The sequence below is a fragment of the Prionailurus viverrinus genome, chromosome F1, assembly GCF_022837055.1.
Source record: "Prionailurus viverrinus isolate Anna chromosome F1, UM_Priviv_1.0, whole genome shotgun sequence".
NCBI classification, from domain to species: domain Eukaryota; kingdom Metazoa; phylum Chordata; class Mammalia; order Carnivora; family Felidae; genus Prionailurus; species Prionailurus viverrinus.
Window position 1 is genome coordinate 32,669,644 of NC_062577.1, and position 18,158 is coordinate 32,687,801.

General features: G+C 41.9%; 2 protein-coding genes and 1 long non-coding RNA gene across 8 annotated transcripts in view; 1 reads left to right on the forward strand and 2 right to left on the reverse strand.

Annotated features, from left to right (window-relative positions):
- Positions 1 to 1,354, reverse strand: part of LOC125155674 (membrane cofactor protein-like) — a 32,984-nt gene extending 31,630 nt beyond the window's left edge. For 2 of the 5 annotated variants that reach the window (XM_047841174.1, XM_047841177.1), the window contains exon 1: positions 1,137 to 1,354. In XM_047841174.1, coding sequence (XP_047697130.1) covers positions 1,137 to 1,254 — 118 coding nt within the window. In that variant the 5' untranslated portion in view covers positions 1,255 to 1,354. Of the gene's footprint in view, positions 1 to 34; positions 218 to 1,136 lie in introns of those variants that run through there. The other 3 variants (XM_047841172.1, XM_047841171.1, XM_047841176.1) reach the window with 2 other exon arrangements.
- A 93-nt stretch (positions 1,355 to 1,447) lies between these two features.
- Positions 1,448 to 4,407, forward strand: LOC125155675 (uncharacterized). Its single transcript, XR_007148303.1, has 2 exons — positions 1,448 to 2,103; positions 2,846 to 4,407. It is a non-coding gene; the product is annotated as an uncharacterized LOC125155675 (long non-coding RNA).
- A 2,301-nt stretch (positions 4,408 to 6,708) lies between these two features.
- CR1L (complement C3b/C4b receptor 1 like) overlaps positions 6,709 to 18,158 on the reverse strand; it is a 66,824-nt gene continuing 55,374 nt past the window's right edge. The window contains exons 16-19 of one of the 2 annotated variants that reach the window (XM_047841161.1): positions 17,092 to 17,115; positions 16,208 to 16,283; positions 11,427 to 11,528; positions 6,709 to 7,532 (exon numbers count right to left, since the gene is read on the reverse strand). In XM_047841161.1, coding sequence (XP_047697117.1) covers positions 7,520 to 7,532; positions 11,427 to 11,528; positions 16,208 to 16,283; positions 17,092 to 17,115 — 215 coding nt within the window. In that variant the 3' untranslated portion in view covers positions 6,709 to 7,519. Of the gene's footprint in view, positions 7,533 to 11,426; positions 11,529 to 15,488; positions 15,500 to 16,207; positions 16,284 to 16,931; positions 16,936 to 17,091; positions 17,116 to 18,158 lie in introns of those variants that run through there. The other variant, XM_047841162.1, reaches the window with a different exon arrangement.

Consider the following 18,158-nt stretch of genomic DNA (forward strand, 5'->3'; position numbering starts at 1 on the left):
CTGACTGGGCCACCCAGGCACCCCATGAATTTACCTTTGAACCTTACACTTGGCCTTGATTTCCCTTTTCTTCGTTTTTAAGTCTTATTCCCTTCCATGTTGCACTCTGTTCATTTCAGTTGTCTCTTTCCTCTATTCCAAATGACATTCAGAGTCTCCTTCCCCTTTTAGCTATAAGGCTAATCTAACCTTGATCCTTTTTAAAAACTTCTTTTTCTTTTCTTTTTACCACCACTGGCCCCTCTCCACTCCACTCCCCCCACACAGAAATGAACTGTTTGATGATCAGTATCAAGCAAGACTATTGTGAGCACTGCAGACTCTACATAAACAGTGGAAGACAGAGCCCCTCTGACAGGCGCCCCTGCCTTAGCTTAGGCACCACGGATAGGCCATCCTAAGCACGATGCTTTAAAGAACCTTCCTCCGGTACTGTAAGCCTCACCTGAATCCTTTATTTCATTTTCTGGTACTTAATGTGTATACAAGAGTGTTGATGCTGACGCAGAAAATGGGCATCTGGAACCACAAGTGTGACAAGACAGAGGAGCTCTCTGCATTCTACTGGGGAGAGCAGAAGACACAGGTTTGCAAGGGTGACTCCCAGTCGGGGGATCTGAGGTGGAGTGTGTGGGTCCACCTGAGACGGGGTGGTCAGAGAGGGGCCTTCCGAGGGGGCAACATCTCAGCTGAGTGTGAAGGACAAGAAGGAGCCTTAGGCACAAGGGGCCGGGGGTGGATGCTCCAAGTCTAAGGGAATAGCAAGTGCAGAAGCCCCACAGTGGCAGAGCATGGCCTGTTTAAAGAGAAAACTGTTCCTGCCTCCAGTTAAATGCTGTCAGGGACTCAAGCTCCTTTCCTCCAGAGCACTTCTGCGCTACAACATATTTATCAGTAGTATGCTTGGTGTCTGCCACTCCCAATAGATTTTAGCAACTATTTCTTGACGGCCACTGTGTGCATGGCACTGGGGGCCTCACAGTGAGTAATGCAGTCTCTGCTTATATCGATGTGACTGCAACCAGATCAATAGCGAAACAAGGATCCGAAGGTTAGGAAAGTAAAGGTCCGGGGCCTTGGGCCTTTGGACCCGCTCCCCCTTGCAGCCAGGGGACACACCCTCTCCAGGCTCTTACCAGAGTTTAGAGAGAGCAGGAGCACTGGGGCTACCAAAAGAATCCCGACCACGCGCCAAGAAAGGCGCCTCTCGGGGAGGCGGGGACGGCAAGGGCGCCGCGCGCAGGACGCCATCATCCTCCTGGATATCTGTGGGAACCCGAGTGTCCGCAGAGCAGGGACCCTCCCGAGTCCGGTACCAGACGCAACAATTCCCCCAGTACCCAGGTGTCATTCGCCCAGGCGCGGGGCGTGGCCTGGGCGGTGCTTGGGCGGAAGTGCCGGGACTTCCAGTCAGTGTGGGCGGGGCCGGCAGGCGGCTGGAGGCGGGGCCTGCAGGCGGGGCCCGTTAGACTGGGGTCTCCCCACCCGGTGGGCAGCCTCCTGCGTCCACCCTCGCGGGCGCCCTGCGGCGACCCCGTCTGGGCACCTGCGCGAGGCCCCCGGCGGCTTGCGGGACTCGGCCGGCTCCCCGCCGCATCTGGAAGGGTCGAAAAGAAACGAGAGCTGGGGGGTCATCCTTGTGGCTTTTCCGGAGCGGAAAAGCGCCTCGCCCTGAAAATACAAACCCAGAGCCCAGGCAGCGGGTCGTCGTCGTGGGGGCAGCACCCCTCGGGGCTCCGGTCGTGTCCTGAGGCACTCGGGACTGTCCGGACCCCCTGGGCCCTTGTTTCAAGAGTTGGCAGTGATCCAACTGCCCTAAATGATCCCTAAATGTTTAGGGATATTTAGGCAGTGTCCCTAAATACTTAGGGACAATACTTGTGATTTCCGGGTCTCAGCACCTGCTCTTGGATCTTCTCAAGGCCTGCTAGATTTCAGAATCTCAAAGGTTTGGCCACCGCACTCCCAACCCCTAAGGAAAGGATGGGAGATGAATTATTAAAGGACACCGGGCCATTAGCATATCGGGCCTCACCTCTCTGGGGCCCTTGCCCTTGAGCAACTGAATGTTTTATTGAAGAGGAAAAAACATGCACGAAAAAGGTAAGGACAAGGGAGTATTAATTGCCAATCTCCTGGAGATACTCAAAGCCGTTATTGTTGGGATGCGAGGAATTGATAGGAGAGAGCTCTTCTGGGGAAACAATCTCTCGGTGGAAAGTCAAGCGGAAAATGAAGAATGAGCCAGATCTATTTGTAGCGTTGTGATTAAACCTGTATGACTAGTAGGAGGAGAAGTAACATGACCTTTATTAAAAGAGCACACAAAAGGAGGTGACATTTTCTTCCTATTAGCTGGCAAAGAAGGATAAATGTCAACCAGCGTGAGTAAATATATCGGGGGGCCAACACCCTGAAACTTTTGGCTCTCAAGTTAACTTGTCCATATGTCAAGTTTTCAAATGGACATGACTTTTAAACCACTAGTTGTTCCATTTAGGGTTCATGCCAAAGAAAGCGTCAGAGCTGTGACCAAAGATGTACAATTTAGGGGGGAAAAATAAATCCTAAGGGTCTAGCAAAAGTAGAAGGCAGTTTTGATAGGTGGCTTTACGGTATGAATGTCTAGGCAGCGAGCAGTGTAAAAAAAAAAATCCATGTTAAAAATATGATACCTATGTAAGTGGAAAAAGCAGATTCCAGCTCAGTATGTGCCTTTTGGTATTCCTTTATTAAAACGAAAGTAGTATAGTGATACATGTAAATAGAGATTAGTTGGACACGTACCAAAATTAACTAATACTTGAGAGGATTATGGATGTTTCATTTTCTTTGTGCTTTTCAGTTTTCTGTTACGGTCTTACATTACATTTGGAATCAGTAAAGAAAAAAAAACCCAACTGCTATTGTTTGCACGAACGGTACTGATGAAACCTGCACCACAAAGAGTCAAGGTATGAGACGATGGGAAGGACATGTAAGCTCTCTGCATACACTTCAGATTCATATTCTGGAATTACAGAAATCTCTATTTTTAAAATTCTGTACCCAAAATGCACTGAAGACATTCTGGGTTGGACAAACCGTGGCATTTCCTCTCCCCAGACCAAAACATGATTTTCAATTCTGGGGGCAGCCTGTAGGCCACAAAATTGTGGATTGTTGTATAAAATCAACACCTTACCTACTATCTTGGAGTGTAAAAACGAGGCATTCCATGATGACACTTAATTGAAGGAGGTATATATAATTAAGGAGACACTGGAAACTCAAATGAGGGAGAATTATCATTTCTGGAAATTCTTAGAATTGTTAAGAGTGATAGGACAGAAATGTTTTTCAGCTCAATGTTGACATTATTTCTGCAAACAGATAATCTATTTCTTACTCTTTGCAACCATCTGTACACAACGATATATGTCAGTTGTATCTCAGTAAAGCTGAAAAAACTTCCACATTTATTTCTAGGCTTGGAAGTCACATTTTCTCGTGAAAAAATTTAAAAGATGTGGAACGGTATATGGCTAGTGTTTGGTTTCTTAGTGTCATATACTAGATTAGATTCAAGACTTGGGGTTTTACTGGAACTTTCAATCAGTCAAGTTTCTATACCTGGCGTTCATCAAACCACTCTTAATATAATTGAGTACTTTCACATTGATTATTTTTATTTGACGCAATGCATCACATAATTTATCTGAGAGGTCCCGAGCCCTGTTCCTTATTTTTCTGGACAAGCTCCATGAGACAGGGATAGAGTTCTCTTGCTATAGCTCCAGTGCTGAGACAGTTCTGTGTCTGTAAGGTGTATAATAAAAACCTATATATACTGAATGAAATAAATGGGGGTTGCTGTCTCGTGCATCTAACATGTCTCTGGCAATTCTCCGCCACCATGGCTTTACCAAATGCTGGGGAAGCTCTGAGAGATTTTGTTGTGAGAATTTTAAGATACTGGGAGCAAAGTGGGGTTTGCCTCTAAAAGGAATCAGCTACAACTGTGTGCACACAAACCGTTCCTGGATCGGGCACTGCAAGCTGTGTTACGAAGCAGAGCTGCTGTCTGTCCCTTAGCCTTGAGATCGTTTTAGTGACTTGGTTCAAAGGGAGAGTGTCGACAGTGAACTTCTTGAAGCCCTGACGGGAATGGCACTCAAGAGTCCAGGCTTTGAGTGAAGCGGGGGAGTAAACGCTCATGGTTTCTGCAGCTCCCCCTGGAGATTCTGTCACACTGCTAAAGTGCAGGAGAGGAGAGCATGGAGAACATGCCTGTGCGTAGACCAGGTTTGGAGCTACGTGCTACATCTCCTTTCAGACTGTGTGAAGGCCAGTGGGGAGGAGGTAGGTGTGTGAGGATGTCTTTAAACACAGGCCAACTTCTGGAAAATAAATCGTAATGTTGGATGATTCCTGGCCTCCTAAATTAGTCTGTTTCCATCGTGCTGATCAGAGGTGGGGGTAAGCAGCAGGAATGGGCCTGTGGGTGCTCTCAGGAGAGGCTTTCCGCTGCCATGGTGAATTACACACGAGGCATTTGTGAAAACCTGAAAGAGGATGGCTAAACAGGATGGTTCAACCATCTTGCTGATGTTGGCCCTGGGGGCTGTGCCACCGCCCTTTGTATCTGGTAAACACCTGCCATTCAGTTGACCTTCTTATTTAGCTCTTACCCGCAAGAGCATTCCTGTGGTAAGCCATTACCTGCCCCGGGATTCTAAAACAATCAAGTGCAGAAAGGAAGGCATTTCTTAGAAGGAACACATATTCATTTTGTTTCCTCTTGGCTTGGGAAGGTTTAAAATGTAAATATATTACAAACCATAGTCCACAAGTAGATTTAGAAAGGAAAATCTTTTATCCCTTTCTCATTATAATGGTGGAGACAGAACATTTTACTTAAATGTCATAGATTTAAACTAACGTACACCTTACACTTGCATGTACACAAAAGGCAAATGAGAAAAAAGAGAATATTATCACTAGGAATAACTTTGGAGACCAGCTGGACCAGCCCCTACTTTTCAGAAGGAAAATATAAGGCCAGAGGTTAACACAATTGCTCAAGAATACAAATAAAGTTTGTATTTAAAAATTTTTGTATTTAAAAATATTTAATTTAAAAATTTTTAAACTTGAAATTCAGTATTTTACCCATAGTTAGTATATACAGTATTTCCCTTATATAAATGTTGTACAGGTAAAAAAAGTCTCATGAATTTTTTGAAATTAAATGACCCAGGCATCAGATAGTTGTTAACCACAATACTCACAGACCTACTTCATTCTGGGTGGAAAAAAAGGAATTTACATTTTTTTCATGTGATAGGGAATTTTGATTCTAAAACAGCCCAGTCCCCAACAACTATTTTCTAGCCCTCCTTTAAAATGTACTTCTTCAGGGGCGCCTGGGTGGCTTAGTCGGTTTAGCGGCCGACTTCAGCTCAGGTCATGATCTCTCGGTACGTGAGTTCAAGCTCCGGGTCGGGCTCTGTGCTGACAGCTCAAAGCCTGGAGCCTGTTTCAGACTCTGTGTCTCCCTCTCTCTGACCATCCCCTGTTCATGCTCTGTCTCTCCCTGTCTCAAAAATAAATAAAACGTTAAAAAAAAAAAATGTACTTCTTCAGAAGCTTAAGACGTAATAGATTTCCCTATGTTCCAGCTAAGCAAAGCCATTTAGGATCTTTTTTTTTTTTTCCAACGTTTTTTATTTATTTTTGGGACAGAGAGAGACAGAGCATGAATGGGGGAGGGGCAGAGAGAGACGGAGACACAGAATCGGAAACAGGCTCCAGGCTCCGAGCCATCAGCCCAGAGCCTGACGCGGGGCTGGAACTCACGGACCCCGAGATCGTGACCTGGCTGAAGTCGGACGCTTAACCAACTGCGCCACCCAGGCGCCCCTAGGATCTTTTTATATATTCATAGGTCACCTCCCTTTCTTCTTTTGGTGAGCTGGCTGTATATTTTTTGCCCTTTTGCAGGGAGGGGGAATGGAGAGGGATGGTTTTTGAATTTTTAACTCTCTAAATATGCCTGTTTCCCCTGTCCATGATCTAAGTTGTAATTTTTTCTTCTGGTTTGTCAGTTAACTTTGCTTATTCTGTTTTTCCCTATCTTCCATGATTTTAAAGAAAACTTCAAGTTGATGTTCAGCTCACTCTTTATATTTATCAAGGTCAATTTGGCAGAATACACTCTAAAACCAGCTTAAAACCCAGGATTACACGGTAGATAGCAGTAGTCCTATGCGAATCTATTGTTAAATATCCAGGAAGATTCTGATATTTTCTAGATTATTAGCATGACCCATAATATCACACCAAATAATTTTTGATCCATAAGTATGTGGACTAGTTAAGGACTCCAAGACCACTTATTTATATATTAATTTTTTAACTTCTTTTTAAAAAAAAAATTTTTTTTACCGTTTATTCATTTTTTCAGAGACAGAGAGAGACAGAGCATGAGCAGGAAAGGGGCAGAGAGAGGGGGAGACACAGAATCTGAAGCAGGCTCCAGGCTCTGAGCTGTCAGCACAGAGCCCAATGCGGGGCTTGAACTCCCGAACTGTGAGATCATGACCTGAGCTGAAGTCAGACGCTCAACCGACTGAGCCACCCAGGAGCCCCAATTTTTTAACTTCATAAAGTCATAGTTTCTTAGTTTATTTAGTGTATTCTGAATCCATACAAAAGTAAGCCAGTTGCTTTTATAATAAAATTATTCTTTTATTTAAAATACTTATGTTTTGGTAAAGAATAGAGTAAAAGTGCTTTTGAAAATCAACTTAGGAATATCCAAAACTCATTGTTTCAGATATTTCTCTTGAAAACCTCTTCTCCAGAAACATTTAATGTATTTTTAATAAACAGAAATATCCTTTTTTCTAAGGAAAGTAAAAACTGATATAGCTATATTTTACTCAGTCTAATAGGAGGAGATTTTGCTCTATAACAGAAAACCTAACTATTTAAGTAAGACTTGTGTATAAAGAAACATACATGAACAAAGGTTAGCAAAAAATCAAAGGTTAGCAGAAAAATCAAAATATTACCAGCGGTTTCACAGAGTAGTGTAATTCTCTGTGACTTATTTGTTTTTCACATCTTCCCTTTGGATTTTCAAATTCTCGTTAATAAGCCCATTCCGTAGTAGGACATTTGAAAATAAGAAAGGAAAATACAAACTGGTAAACCAAGATCCTAGGCAACCCCTTTGTCCTTTAAGTAAGTGAGGCTATTTATATAGCCCAAGGGCAGTCTTTTCCCCTAAATGGATGGTGTGTGCTTTGAGCACAAGGACAGAGGGTGAAGGAGTGACAGTAATCCAAACTAAGAGGAGGGAGCTTTTCCTAGATTCCGGGGGCACTTCGGCATCTTCAAGTGCACATACTTGCATCTCTGTGAGGTCACTTCCAGTTGAGATTTTATGCGTTTCACATCTTATTCTGTTGAAATGAATCGCTTCCTTCCCGACCAACATTTTAATTCGAGGTGTTCTCCAGCTTTATATACTTTGTCAAGGTAGGACACTGAAATAACAGGATATTTTTATTCAGATGACGGCATGGCTGAAATGAACTACCCAGAACTTACCGGTAATAATCATGAGGACAGTATTACACCAATTATGAGTTCAGAAGAAGTGTTTATTGCCTTCTTTAGCGGTTGCTGTGCAGGGCACAAGAAGGTATTGCATAAGCTGAGACACTTAATAGATAAGAGAGATTAATGAATAAGCTGACCTTTCCCCGTTGCTGCTTTTATCAAAGGAAAAATGTTTCTCAGCGTTGGGCAACTAAATAAAAAGAGCCTCATTCCAGAAACAGAGGTTCCTCATAACACACCAAATGTTTCTGAGTCTCTTCTGAGCCATGTTGTGGCGGGGGAAGGCAAACAGGAGCTGGTAGTTTGGAGGAGGGCCAGCCTCAGAGAACAGGTCCTCGTCCCCCAACACCGTCAAGACTGGAAGAAATCATTGTATCATCCATGATGTCCAGATGCTTCCCTGCCCATGCTGAAGCCTCTCGTCTTCCTCAAGGCCGGGAAGACTGTCCTTCTGCCAGTGGACAGATCCCTGTTGAGGCCCATCGGCTCACCGGACACCCCATTATTACTGCCGCCTGATCCCCCATCATTGTTCCCTTTCTACCTCGTGACACTTCCCAACGCTTGGTACCTGTGTCATCTTTGAACATTCTCAAGTCCTTCAGCATGCAGCTGTGTCTTTGGAGTCTGCCTCTTGCCCTGTATCACCCTCTGCCCTTGCACTTGGCTCGGGTGCACGGGTCCTAAGTTTGGTACAGACACTAAGTCACTCCTTGTCTGCCATATGTGGCCACAAATGATCAACCTCGCTCCTGTGGAACACTGTGGCCAAAAACCCAATCTTGAAAAAGAGACTTGTGACAAATTCATTTCGGACTTCCTGTATTATTATTAAAACGGTGGTCAACAGTCAGTCTACACAATTTGAGATGCACCTTGATGTAAAAAAATGTTTCCAAAAAGTTGAGGATAAATGAAATTTTGATAAATTTATTCTCAACTGTTTAGTGTACACTTCTCATTTTAGTAAGTCTGTACTTAGAATTTGGGGAAATTAACTTACTCATAAGTTAATTTAGCATGGGAAAGAAAACACATAAGTACAGTATTGGTAGATTACAAGTGACAAATATTTGAAGAATGAATGAGCAAGCGAATGAATGCATTGGTGTTACTGGGCAAAAACAATAAATGAAATATTGGATACTGCGGGATATAAGCGTATATACAGTTTTTAATGATAAAGGGATGGTGGTTATTTGGTAGAAACCACACCAGGAATAATGTTATACAGTCAATATATTCTCAGTGTATAACCCGGTAAATGTGAAGAAGCTTAAGAGTACTAGCCACTGGATGAAGGCTATTATAGGTCATTTTTATATACTTTATATTTTATGTATTTTCTACTTTTTCAATAAGCACATATTACTATTAAAAGACACTATTTTCAAAATGGTATAGGCACTAAGTTCTACGAGTGCCAAAGAAAGACATTACTTTGGACCACAGCACATTGGGAGGGCTTCTTGGGTGAGTGAATTCTGAGCGGAGTAATGCAGATAGGATTGGAAGGAAAATGGTAAAGTGTTTAGGTGGGTAACCGGCCGGGATTGAGGAGATATCAGATGATATTTTAAGTATAATTCTGTATTATTTTTGAATGGACTTTCGTAAAGACAACCATTGCCCTCACAGTGGGCAGTTACTTTGTGTGTTTACAGTGGGTGACAATCCGGCTAGGGATGAATCAGTCTGGCCCAGCTTTTCCATCATAGTAAAGGACAAGCAGTACATCACCCCAAGAGCCTCGGAGGCATAATGTAAAGTATTCCTGAAAGCATAGTATTATCTGTCTTATTTTATCTTAAAATCTGCATTATTTGACTTCTGTTCCTATACCTATGTATTTGTGTTAAGATATAAATAATGCTCTTTTCATTTCAAACTACTGGGATCACAGTAGAAAAAAAAAACACTCTCCTAGGAAATCATGCCATTCCTGTCTCATGACTTCTATATCCTACTGATCTACTAGTCAAGCTTCTCTAGGTATATGCTCTTTTGAGAAGAATCAGGCTGATGGTTATTATAGCTTCAAAAAGCTAATTACTAATACTGAGTTTTTAAAAAGCAATGCACATTTCATTTGCTTCCATAAACAGTCATGAAAAACAAACTGTTCAGCAAAAGCAAGGTGAGTACAAGCCAGAAAACAAACCTAGGGATTCACAAATTTCTATTTAGGAGAAAGTTGACCATACCCGATATATTTGTTCAAACGATTTGAATTGCCTGTGTCTTGATTATAAAATGCCTCTCTGACCCCTTGCCTTTTCCTGTGGCCACTTCTACTGTCCGATGTTGAATTTAAGATTTGGGACATGTGTGCAGATATAAAATGCCAAGTTTAGATAAGTGCACATTGATATATGGGAAAGAGGACAGAAAGGAAACTGATGAAAACACATGATACTTTTTGCTTCTGCTTTCTACAGGAGTGGCCAATCCCCTTTATGGCATTTTCGTGCTGGTGTTTCAGACACCCAAGAATCTGAATAAGAATTTTAGGATACTAGGGGCGCCTGGGTGGCGCAGTCGGTTAAGCGTCTGACTTCAGCCAGGTCACGATCTCGCGGTCTGTGAGTTCGAGCCCCGCGTCGGGCTCTGGGCTGATGGCTCGGAGCCTGGAGCCTGTTTCTGATTCTGTGTCTCCCTCTCTCTCTGCCCCTCCCCCGTTCATGCTCTGTCTCTCTCTGTCCCAAAATAAATAAAAAAAAAAAAACGTTGAAAAAAAAATTAAAAAAAAAAAAATTTTAGGATACTTAGGCACAGCCAGAGGAAGCAAGGACTGGGTGAATTGCTCTGTATGATAAAGAAAAAATGGAATTTTGAATTTACGACAAGACCAAGAGTCAAAATGAGGTACCCTGAGAACACATTAAAGATTTTAACAAAACTGACAAGTGTCTAATGTGAGAGTGGCCTAGGAAAAGACTGGAAAGCCAAGGCTTACAGGGGAACTAAACAGTGAGAAAATCCTGATCATATGATAGAGTTCAGGGTTTGGCATTTTTCTTCTGAAGGACCAGATAGTAAGTCTTGGTCTCTGTAGCTTCCACTCAATTCTGCTGTTAGAGCATGAAAGCAGCCATAAATAGGCTAACAGTGGGGGAGGCTGGGTTCCAATACCTATATTTACAAAACAGTCACTTTTTAGTCCATTGATTTCTAATATTCACTTCTACCTGTGTGCCACTTCGGTACACATAATTTGGTAATTTCCCTTTTCACCCCGGTCCTGAGCAAACAGCTAAACAGTGACCACCCAACAGCTATGGTAGTAGGCTGGTACTTTGACTAGGTGGCATGCAGGAATGAGGTGTGGTGACAAGCCCCTGTTGGGGAGGACAGGAAACAGGAAGGAGAGAGCAGTCCTAGGAGACCTGGTGAGGCAGAGAATTCAGTGGGAGTCAGAAAGCAGGGGGAGGTAAGTGCAAAGTCTCCACAGGATCCCCAGGTGATCCTGTACATTTAAGGGAAGGGGGAGCCAGGGGGACACCCAAGTGCCAAATGCTTGCGTTCCACAAGAAAACAAAAGCTTGCTTCTTCTCGAAGGTTTATAGCACCAGCGCACAAAAATACAGGAATGCTTTGAGAAAACAGTGCCCGGAGCACAGCGCTGACAGCCATCACCCAACCCCCTGGAAACAAGAATCTAAGAAAAGAACAACCAAGGCATTTCCAGTTCCTGAAGAACTTTCTATCTCCGGTGGTCCCAGTGATCCAGCCAGAGCAACATCTTAGGCACATCCTGTTCTCACTTTCGCTATCTGAGTTATTGACAACGTTATGAATTCAATATGTACATTAGGTACCTGCTGTTCTCCTGATTTGTTTGCACAGTTTGAGGACTTACACCGCTGTCTTCTTGAGGGTGTAAATGGATACTCTCCTTACATTTTTCATCTGTAGTTTTGCTAATTGGCAGAGGGAGAAAAATAAGACAAATCATTTTATACATTTCAGTCTTGGAAGAAAGTAGTCAGTGGCTTTCGTTTTGAAATTGAGGGCATAACTTGCCTCAAGTTTCTGAAATCTTTGCAAGATATGTAAAAAGGACACAACCAAATCCCACCTCTCAAGACTAAATAACTCAGAGTAGGAAATAAAACTAAAACCATCCTGTACGTTGCCAGGAGACTAGAATTGCTTATACACAAGTGTCCATGCCTTCAAACGACATTTGCTTCCAAAGTCATTTTGACTGGTAAATACTGTTTACCACCAGGTGGTGACATTTAGGCTTCACAAGGGCAACAGCTTTGCACAACAATCTTACACAAGGCTTCCTTCTTCCACTACAGCGAAGATGGAAGTTCTGTTTTGTGTACAGTTAACACCCAGAGTTTGGAAAGCAGCAGCAGTTGTCCGGAGGTGTGTGAGGACTAGGGTAAATCCAAGCATTTAAGCACTTTTAAATGTCAATAACAATCACATGTAAATAACAATAGCTCACACTTTCTGACATTCATCCTAACTGAGGCACCATGTTAAGTGAGGTAGGAACTATTATTGTCCCCACATTACAGACAAGGAAAATAAAGTTTAGAGAGGATGAGTGCCTTGCTGAGGGTTTCATAGCTAGTAACTGGGTATGACACGGCTCCTAATGATTGCAAAGCCCATCATCTTACCTGGGATGCTACTCTGCCTCTTTGGCAGTTGTTTAAGCTCTTCATTTTACATAAATGAACTGGTAAATGGTACAATACCAGTACCCTTAGAGGTCAGATATGTGTTGGTATTAGGGACTTAAGGATCGAAGCGCAAAGAGTTAACTCACTCCACCGCCTCCCAGTACTTCCTCATTGCTCAGTTAGTCTTTACCCTTCGGTGGAAATTAGAATGAGGACGTCCCTGAGACAAAGAGGAAGACTGAGTCAGAAGCCAAAGTGTTCCCAGAATGAGGAAGGACAAACTTGAGATCCATGCCTGAGGAAGAGTAGAGGGTTGTACTGACAGGTGTTATGGGCGTCCACGGAGAAATGACTAAGTGGTTAGCCGAGGAATGGCGTAAAAGCAGTCTTGGGTGAGTGGTACGTGGGGTGTGAGAAAATACAACCTTAATATACATTGAATGAATACCTATCCAGTTGATTGATGGTGGTTATGAGATAACAGGAAATATATATTGTTTTCTTCCCTCAGTCCTTGGCACGGATATCTGAAACCCATGTATAATGTTAAGAGCACTAGGATGATCTCTTGTTTTAATATTTATTTTTTGACCCCATCTCTGACACAGTTCTCCTAAAATCCTTGTGAAGTCCTAAGTGGTAAGAGCACTAGGAGAATCTTTTTTTCAAATGAGGTGACTCTGGCTGTGCTCCTGGATGGCTCCCGGATAGCTGATTGGTCACTAGAATGATGAAACTGTGATCAGAAGGTTGGAATTTCAGCCCCATCCCCTACCCTTCAGAGAGGGGAGAGAGGCTGGAAATGGAATTAATAATTGATCATGCCTACATCAACAAACTTCCATAAAATCTCAGAGGTATGGGGTTCAGAGAGCTTCCTAGCATGTGAATGTATCCATGTTTGGGGAATGTGATGCACCCCAGCTCCGTAGGGACAGAAGCTCTTGTGCTGGGGACCCTTCCAGACCACACCCTATGTCTTTCCTCAGCTGGCTGTTCATTGTATTCTTTCTCATATCCCTTAATAAATGGATAAATATAAGTAAATGCTTCCCTGAGTTCTATGAGCCACTTTAGCAAATACATCAAACTCAAGGAGGGATTCCTGGGAACTCAGATTTATAGCCCATCTGTCAGAAGCACAGATGACAACTTGTACTTGAGATTGACATGTGAAGTGGGGTGGGAATAGTCTTGCAGAACTGAGACCCGAAGCTGTGCGATCTGACATTATCTCCAGGTAGACAGTTTAAGAATTGAATTAAGTTAAATTGTAGGACACACAGCTGGTGTCACAGAATTGTTTGGTATGGGGGGGGAGGGGGAAACCCCGCACATTTAGTGACCAGAAGTCAAAAGTGAAGTGTTCTGTGTGAGCAGTTAAGGGGACCCTCAGGAGGAAAGACAGATTTTTGTAATATTGTGGTTAATGTGAACATAGGAAAACACAGGGAGCCTTTGCACAGAGGGGCTTTAATAGTTTTGTCACACTAAGCATTAAGCCAACAAAGACCTTAAAGTGCTGTCTCACTATGGACAAGAAGGCTGTTTGTAGAGAAAAGGAAATAGATCAGCGGCAGAAATAAGAGGCAAGGATAAACGGGCTCTGAATAGACAAGTGTCACAGCATTACTCCTCAGTGATCAAGCTCATGACTTACCTTGTTAACATTTGTCACAAGTATTTAGTAAATACACAGTGAAATTCCAACTGTGCAGATAACAGCATTTTTCACTAGTGAAATATCAAGCCAGTGAGGTTTTGTAATCACAAAATGAACAATTTCAATTTTTAAACATGCAGTCACTCAAAATGAGTAAGCAGACTTTTATTCAAACATTACAAACAACCTTTACATTTAGCCTGAGATTAAGCATGAGAAAGTTGCACCCGTGGTTACTTTCATTGCCCAGTTAAGCATCTGAACACAAAATATTTCCAGTGAACACGCATTTATCAAACATGATCATCCCAATGAACTTGACAATGAATAGTGACCCAAACCAAACTGTAATTTACTCTGGTCTACATGATCTTCAGAGCCTAAAAGTACCTATTTAGTAACGATTTTAAAAAGTCACAGAACTTTACGTCTGCATGAATGGACTTCCCTAAGTTTTAAGCAAACCTAATAAAGGCTAATGAAGGGCTTCATAAGGACGGAGGTCCTGACAGAAATATTATAATTATCTTATAGTATAATAACTGAGAATAAAAAGGAAGAGATTGCATACTATTCTCTAGGAGAATAATGTACTCTTAATGTACCAGAGTCCCTAAAAAAAAAAAAAATCCAATAAAGCAGATGGGAAATATTGAAAGAAAAACGGAATTATTCCTGTTTTGTGCTGTATGCTGTACTGGATGATACAGAATCAGATTCAGAAATGAGCAGCTGAAATTTTTACCTGAGAGCCAAATGGGTTCAGGATTCTAAGATCATCAGGCTGAAGCCCTACCCCTGAACAACTTCCTGCTGGTACGATTTTAAGCAAGCCACTGAATGTCTCTGCAAACTCAGAGCCTTCTGCTTTGGGATAACACCGTTTTTGGGCTTCCCTACCTCACAGGGTTGCTTTGAGGAAGAAACAAGACAATAAATGGTGAAGTATTTTGTAAACAAATATATTAGCTGTTGCAACTCTTCATGAATCTTAACTACTAATGCAAGGAAAAGTAGAAAAAAAATCATTAAAATTATTTTTAAACTAGACTTGCTGTTGTTATCATTTTGCGACGTATACAAATACCAACTCATTATGTTGCACACCTGAGACCAATATAATGTTACATGTCAATTATATCTCAATTAAAAAGAAATCACTTAGGGGCGCCTGCGTGGCTCAGTGCGTTAAGCCTCCGACTTCAGCTCAGGGCGTGATCTTAACAATTCGTGGGTTCGAACCCCATGTCGGGCTCGGTGTTGACAGCTCAGAGCCTGGAGCCTGCTTTGGAGGCTCCGTCTCCAAAGAGACGTGCTCTGTCTCTCAAAAATACGTATACAAAACAAAAACAAAAGAAATCACCTAAAAAATGATTTTGAGTAGCTACAGGCAGTCCCTGCTCATAAAATGTTCATCGTCTAGGGAGGGGACTGAGGAGACAAGAGCTAATTTAACAGAGCATGGGAAGGCCCAATGCAGGGCAGAGAGAGGAAATACATGACCCTCTGCTTTTTAAAAAGTTTACATTGGATTGGCATCCTCTATAAATTATCAACATTTCAGTTTCTGTAAAGCTTGTTTAAGAGACTCTTTGCTTAGAACGTTTACCGCAGAAAACTGTTCACTTAAAGTTATAAACTTTCTCATAGATCTAAGATTTGCTCATCAAGCTTATAACATTGATCTCATTGACTTTGAACCAATGATTTTGCTAGAAATAAATAGTACAAAAGCTGTATGCGTTCTTTTCCCAGTCAAAATGTTTATTTAGATCTTAATCTTTGCAAAGGTTTTGCAAAGTTAAAAAGTAAATGGTGTTTATAAAAGTTTGGGTTTTTTTTTTTTGAATACTCCAAAGCAAGTCTCACTTCTTCCATACTGGCAGCCTGTGATGGCAACCAGTGGATCATACTCTCTAACTTCTAGTGCCTTGATGAGGGCTGTGTATAGAGGTCTGAGTCTGGAATGTTTTGGCAAAACTGGGATACCAACTGTCTCACTCATCTTTGGAAAAATTCCTTCTGTCCGTTTTCCCTTTTGCAAAATTTGAGTCCTTAAAATCCTAAGCTTTTTAAAAACATATTATTATATATATTTCTTTTAGTGTGAATACTTATCTATCCATAGTGTGCCTCAGGGCCTTCTTGACGATTATTACATCTGTTTATATAGTAGTGGTGGGGTGTTTTTTTTTTTAATTTTTTTTTTTGAGGTTTTCTTTTTTATTCCTCTTGGCTTCCAAGAGGAGGCAAGGACACTTACAACCTTTTTCTAGGCGAGTTTGGTTGTACTTACCCTTGTTTGTGCTTCACAATTATCCAACCGGCCACGATGATGAGTAAAAGAAAGAAGATCGTGCCAAAGAAAATGCCTAGGCAGTAAAACAGAGTCATTGGATGCATGGCAAACATAACCCATGGGTCTTAAACAATGAATATCTAGCCCCGCTAGAGGCTGCCAGTGAGTTTTTTAAAGGCAACTATAAATTCTGCCTTTAAGAAACCCCTCAAACAGGCTTAGCTTGAAGATTTTCCCTCTGCTCCTGATTTGATCTGGCTCATTAGTCTTCCTGCCCCAGGGTCACAGATGAGGGGTGAGCAGAGCAGTGCGTAACCTTTAGTCCAAAGCAGCCTTTCATCGAGGAGCCGAGAACCGCCCGGGAGCTCCTGGCTGTGGCGCCCGGGGACCCCGCACTCGTATCTTATGTCAGGCACAGGCCCGAGCTGTTCTGTGCTACCGACTCCACTGATCCCTGCAGGCAAAGTCTCACCAAACCACTCCTCTTGCACAGGCAGGTCACAGAAATGGCTAAGAAAATTGATCTTTGTGGCTTCTAATCTGCGCAAGTGGGCATGACTACCATCCTGAAGAATCTTCCCAGGTTGTAAACCAAAGGGGACGTTGTGTTCTCCAGCCCCGTTAAAATAGGAAGGATGATGATTATTCATTTGTAATGATTCAAAGACGGTGTAGAACCTTCGATAGAGGACACTCACTCACTCTGTGCCTGTGAGGATACCAGTCTTGCCACACCATGGCCTGAATGTAGACTCTTTTCCTTCTGACTAAAATTGTAACGTTACAGATTTTGATCTCTCCTTATACATCTCACCCATTGTAAGTGAGTACTTACTGTGGAACGTGCTAGAGCTCCTCAGCAAACCCTTCACAGAACTTACCAGCTATGAGAGCATCGTGTGTGCCTAAAGGGAAGACAGAAGCCAGGACATCAGTCTGGTACACAGGGTGGTCAAACAGGAGCGCTCAGACAGTGAAAATTCATCTGATATTTTTCATCACACAGTCTAATGTTTTTCTAATATAAAAAGCCATTGGTTTCCCTCACACAACCTCATTTTATCTTGTGCACTCAGCAAAGTATGTTTTTATTTCTTTTTAACTTAACATTTTAGCATAAAAGTAACATAATTACATCAGAGAGTTATAAAACAGTACAAGAGAAAAATATCACACCTGGTCCCACTACCCTGACATTTTTTGTTCTTGGTAAAACTGTCCAAAAATTGTGGGGTACATTTCTCCAGCTTCCTAGGCAGACTATGCTTGCCTAATGGTACCTTTTTTCTACATTCAGATCTAAAAAGCTATTTCTGGAAGTTATGATTTCATAACTCCGGTTAAGTCTTCAGGGACTAGAGGGCCTTTAATTCGATCTTACTTTTTAGGACTAATTCTACTTCTATCTCTCTTTTACCTTGTTCTAAAAAGAATAATAGGAGAATGATAGAAGAGGGTACAAGTCCTTGCAGTCAATTTGGCTTGGTTAAAAATCAGTTTTATTACTAAATAGCCATATATTTGCCATGTTAGTTGATTTCTCTGTGTCTCATTTATCTTATCTGTATATTGGGGTTCACAGTACATCTAACTCATAACATCATTCATTCAGTAAATATTTATGGAGCACATATTATGAGCTATTTAATTCTGGGTACTGGGGACACAGAAGTGAAATAAAGAGCAAAAATCTCTGCCCTCATGGAGGTTTTATACATCTATATTCCTATATCTCTCTATCTCTCTATCTATATTCATATATTTCCCCCAATTTAATATTACAAACCACTTAATGGGACAAACTTTTTATTACTTTAGGCATAATCATTAATTAACTTGCTCAAGATTTCATAGAATTAAAAGAACAAATGTAAAGGACTCGGAGAAGTGCTTGTTGTAAAGGTATTAATAAATAGATATTAGTTCTTGTTTACTGTTCATAATGTAT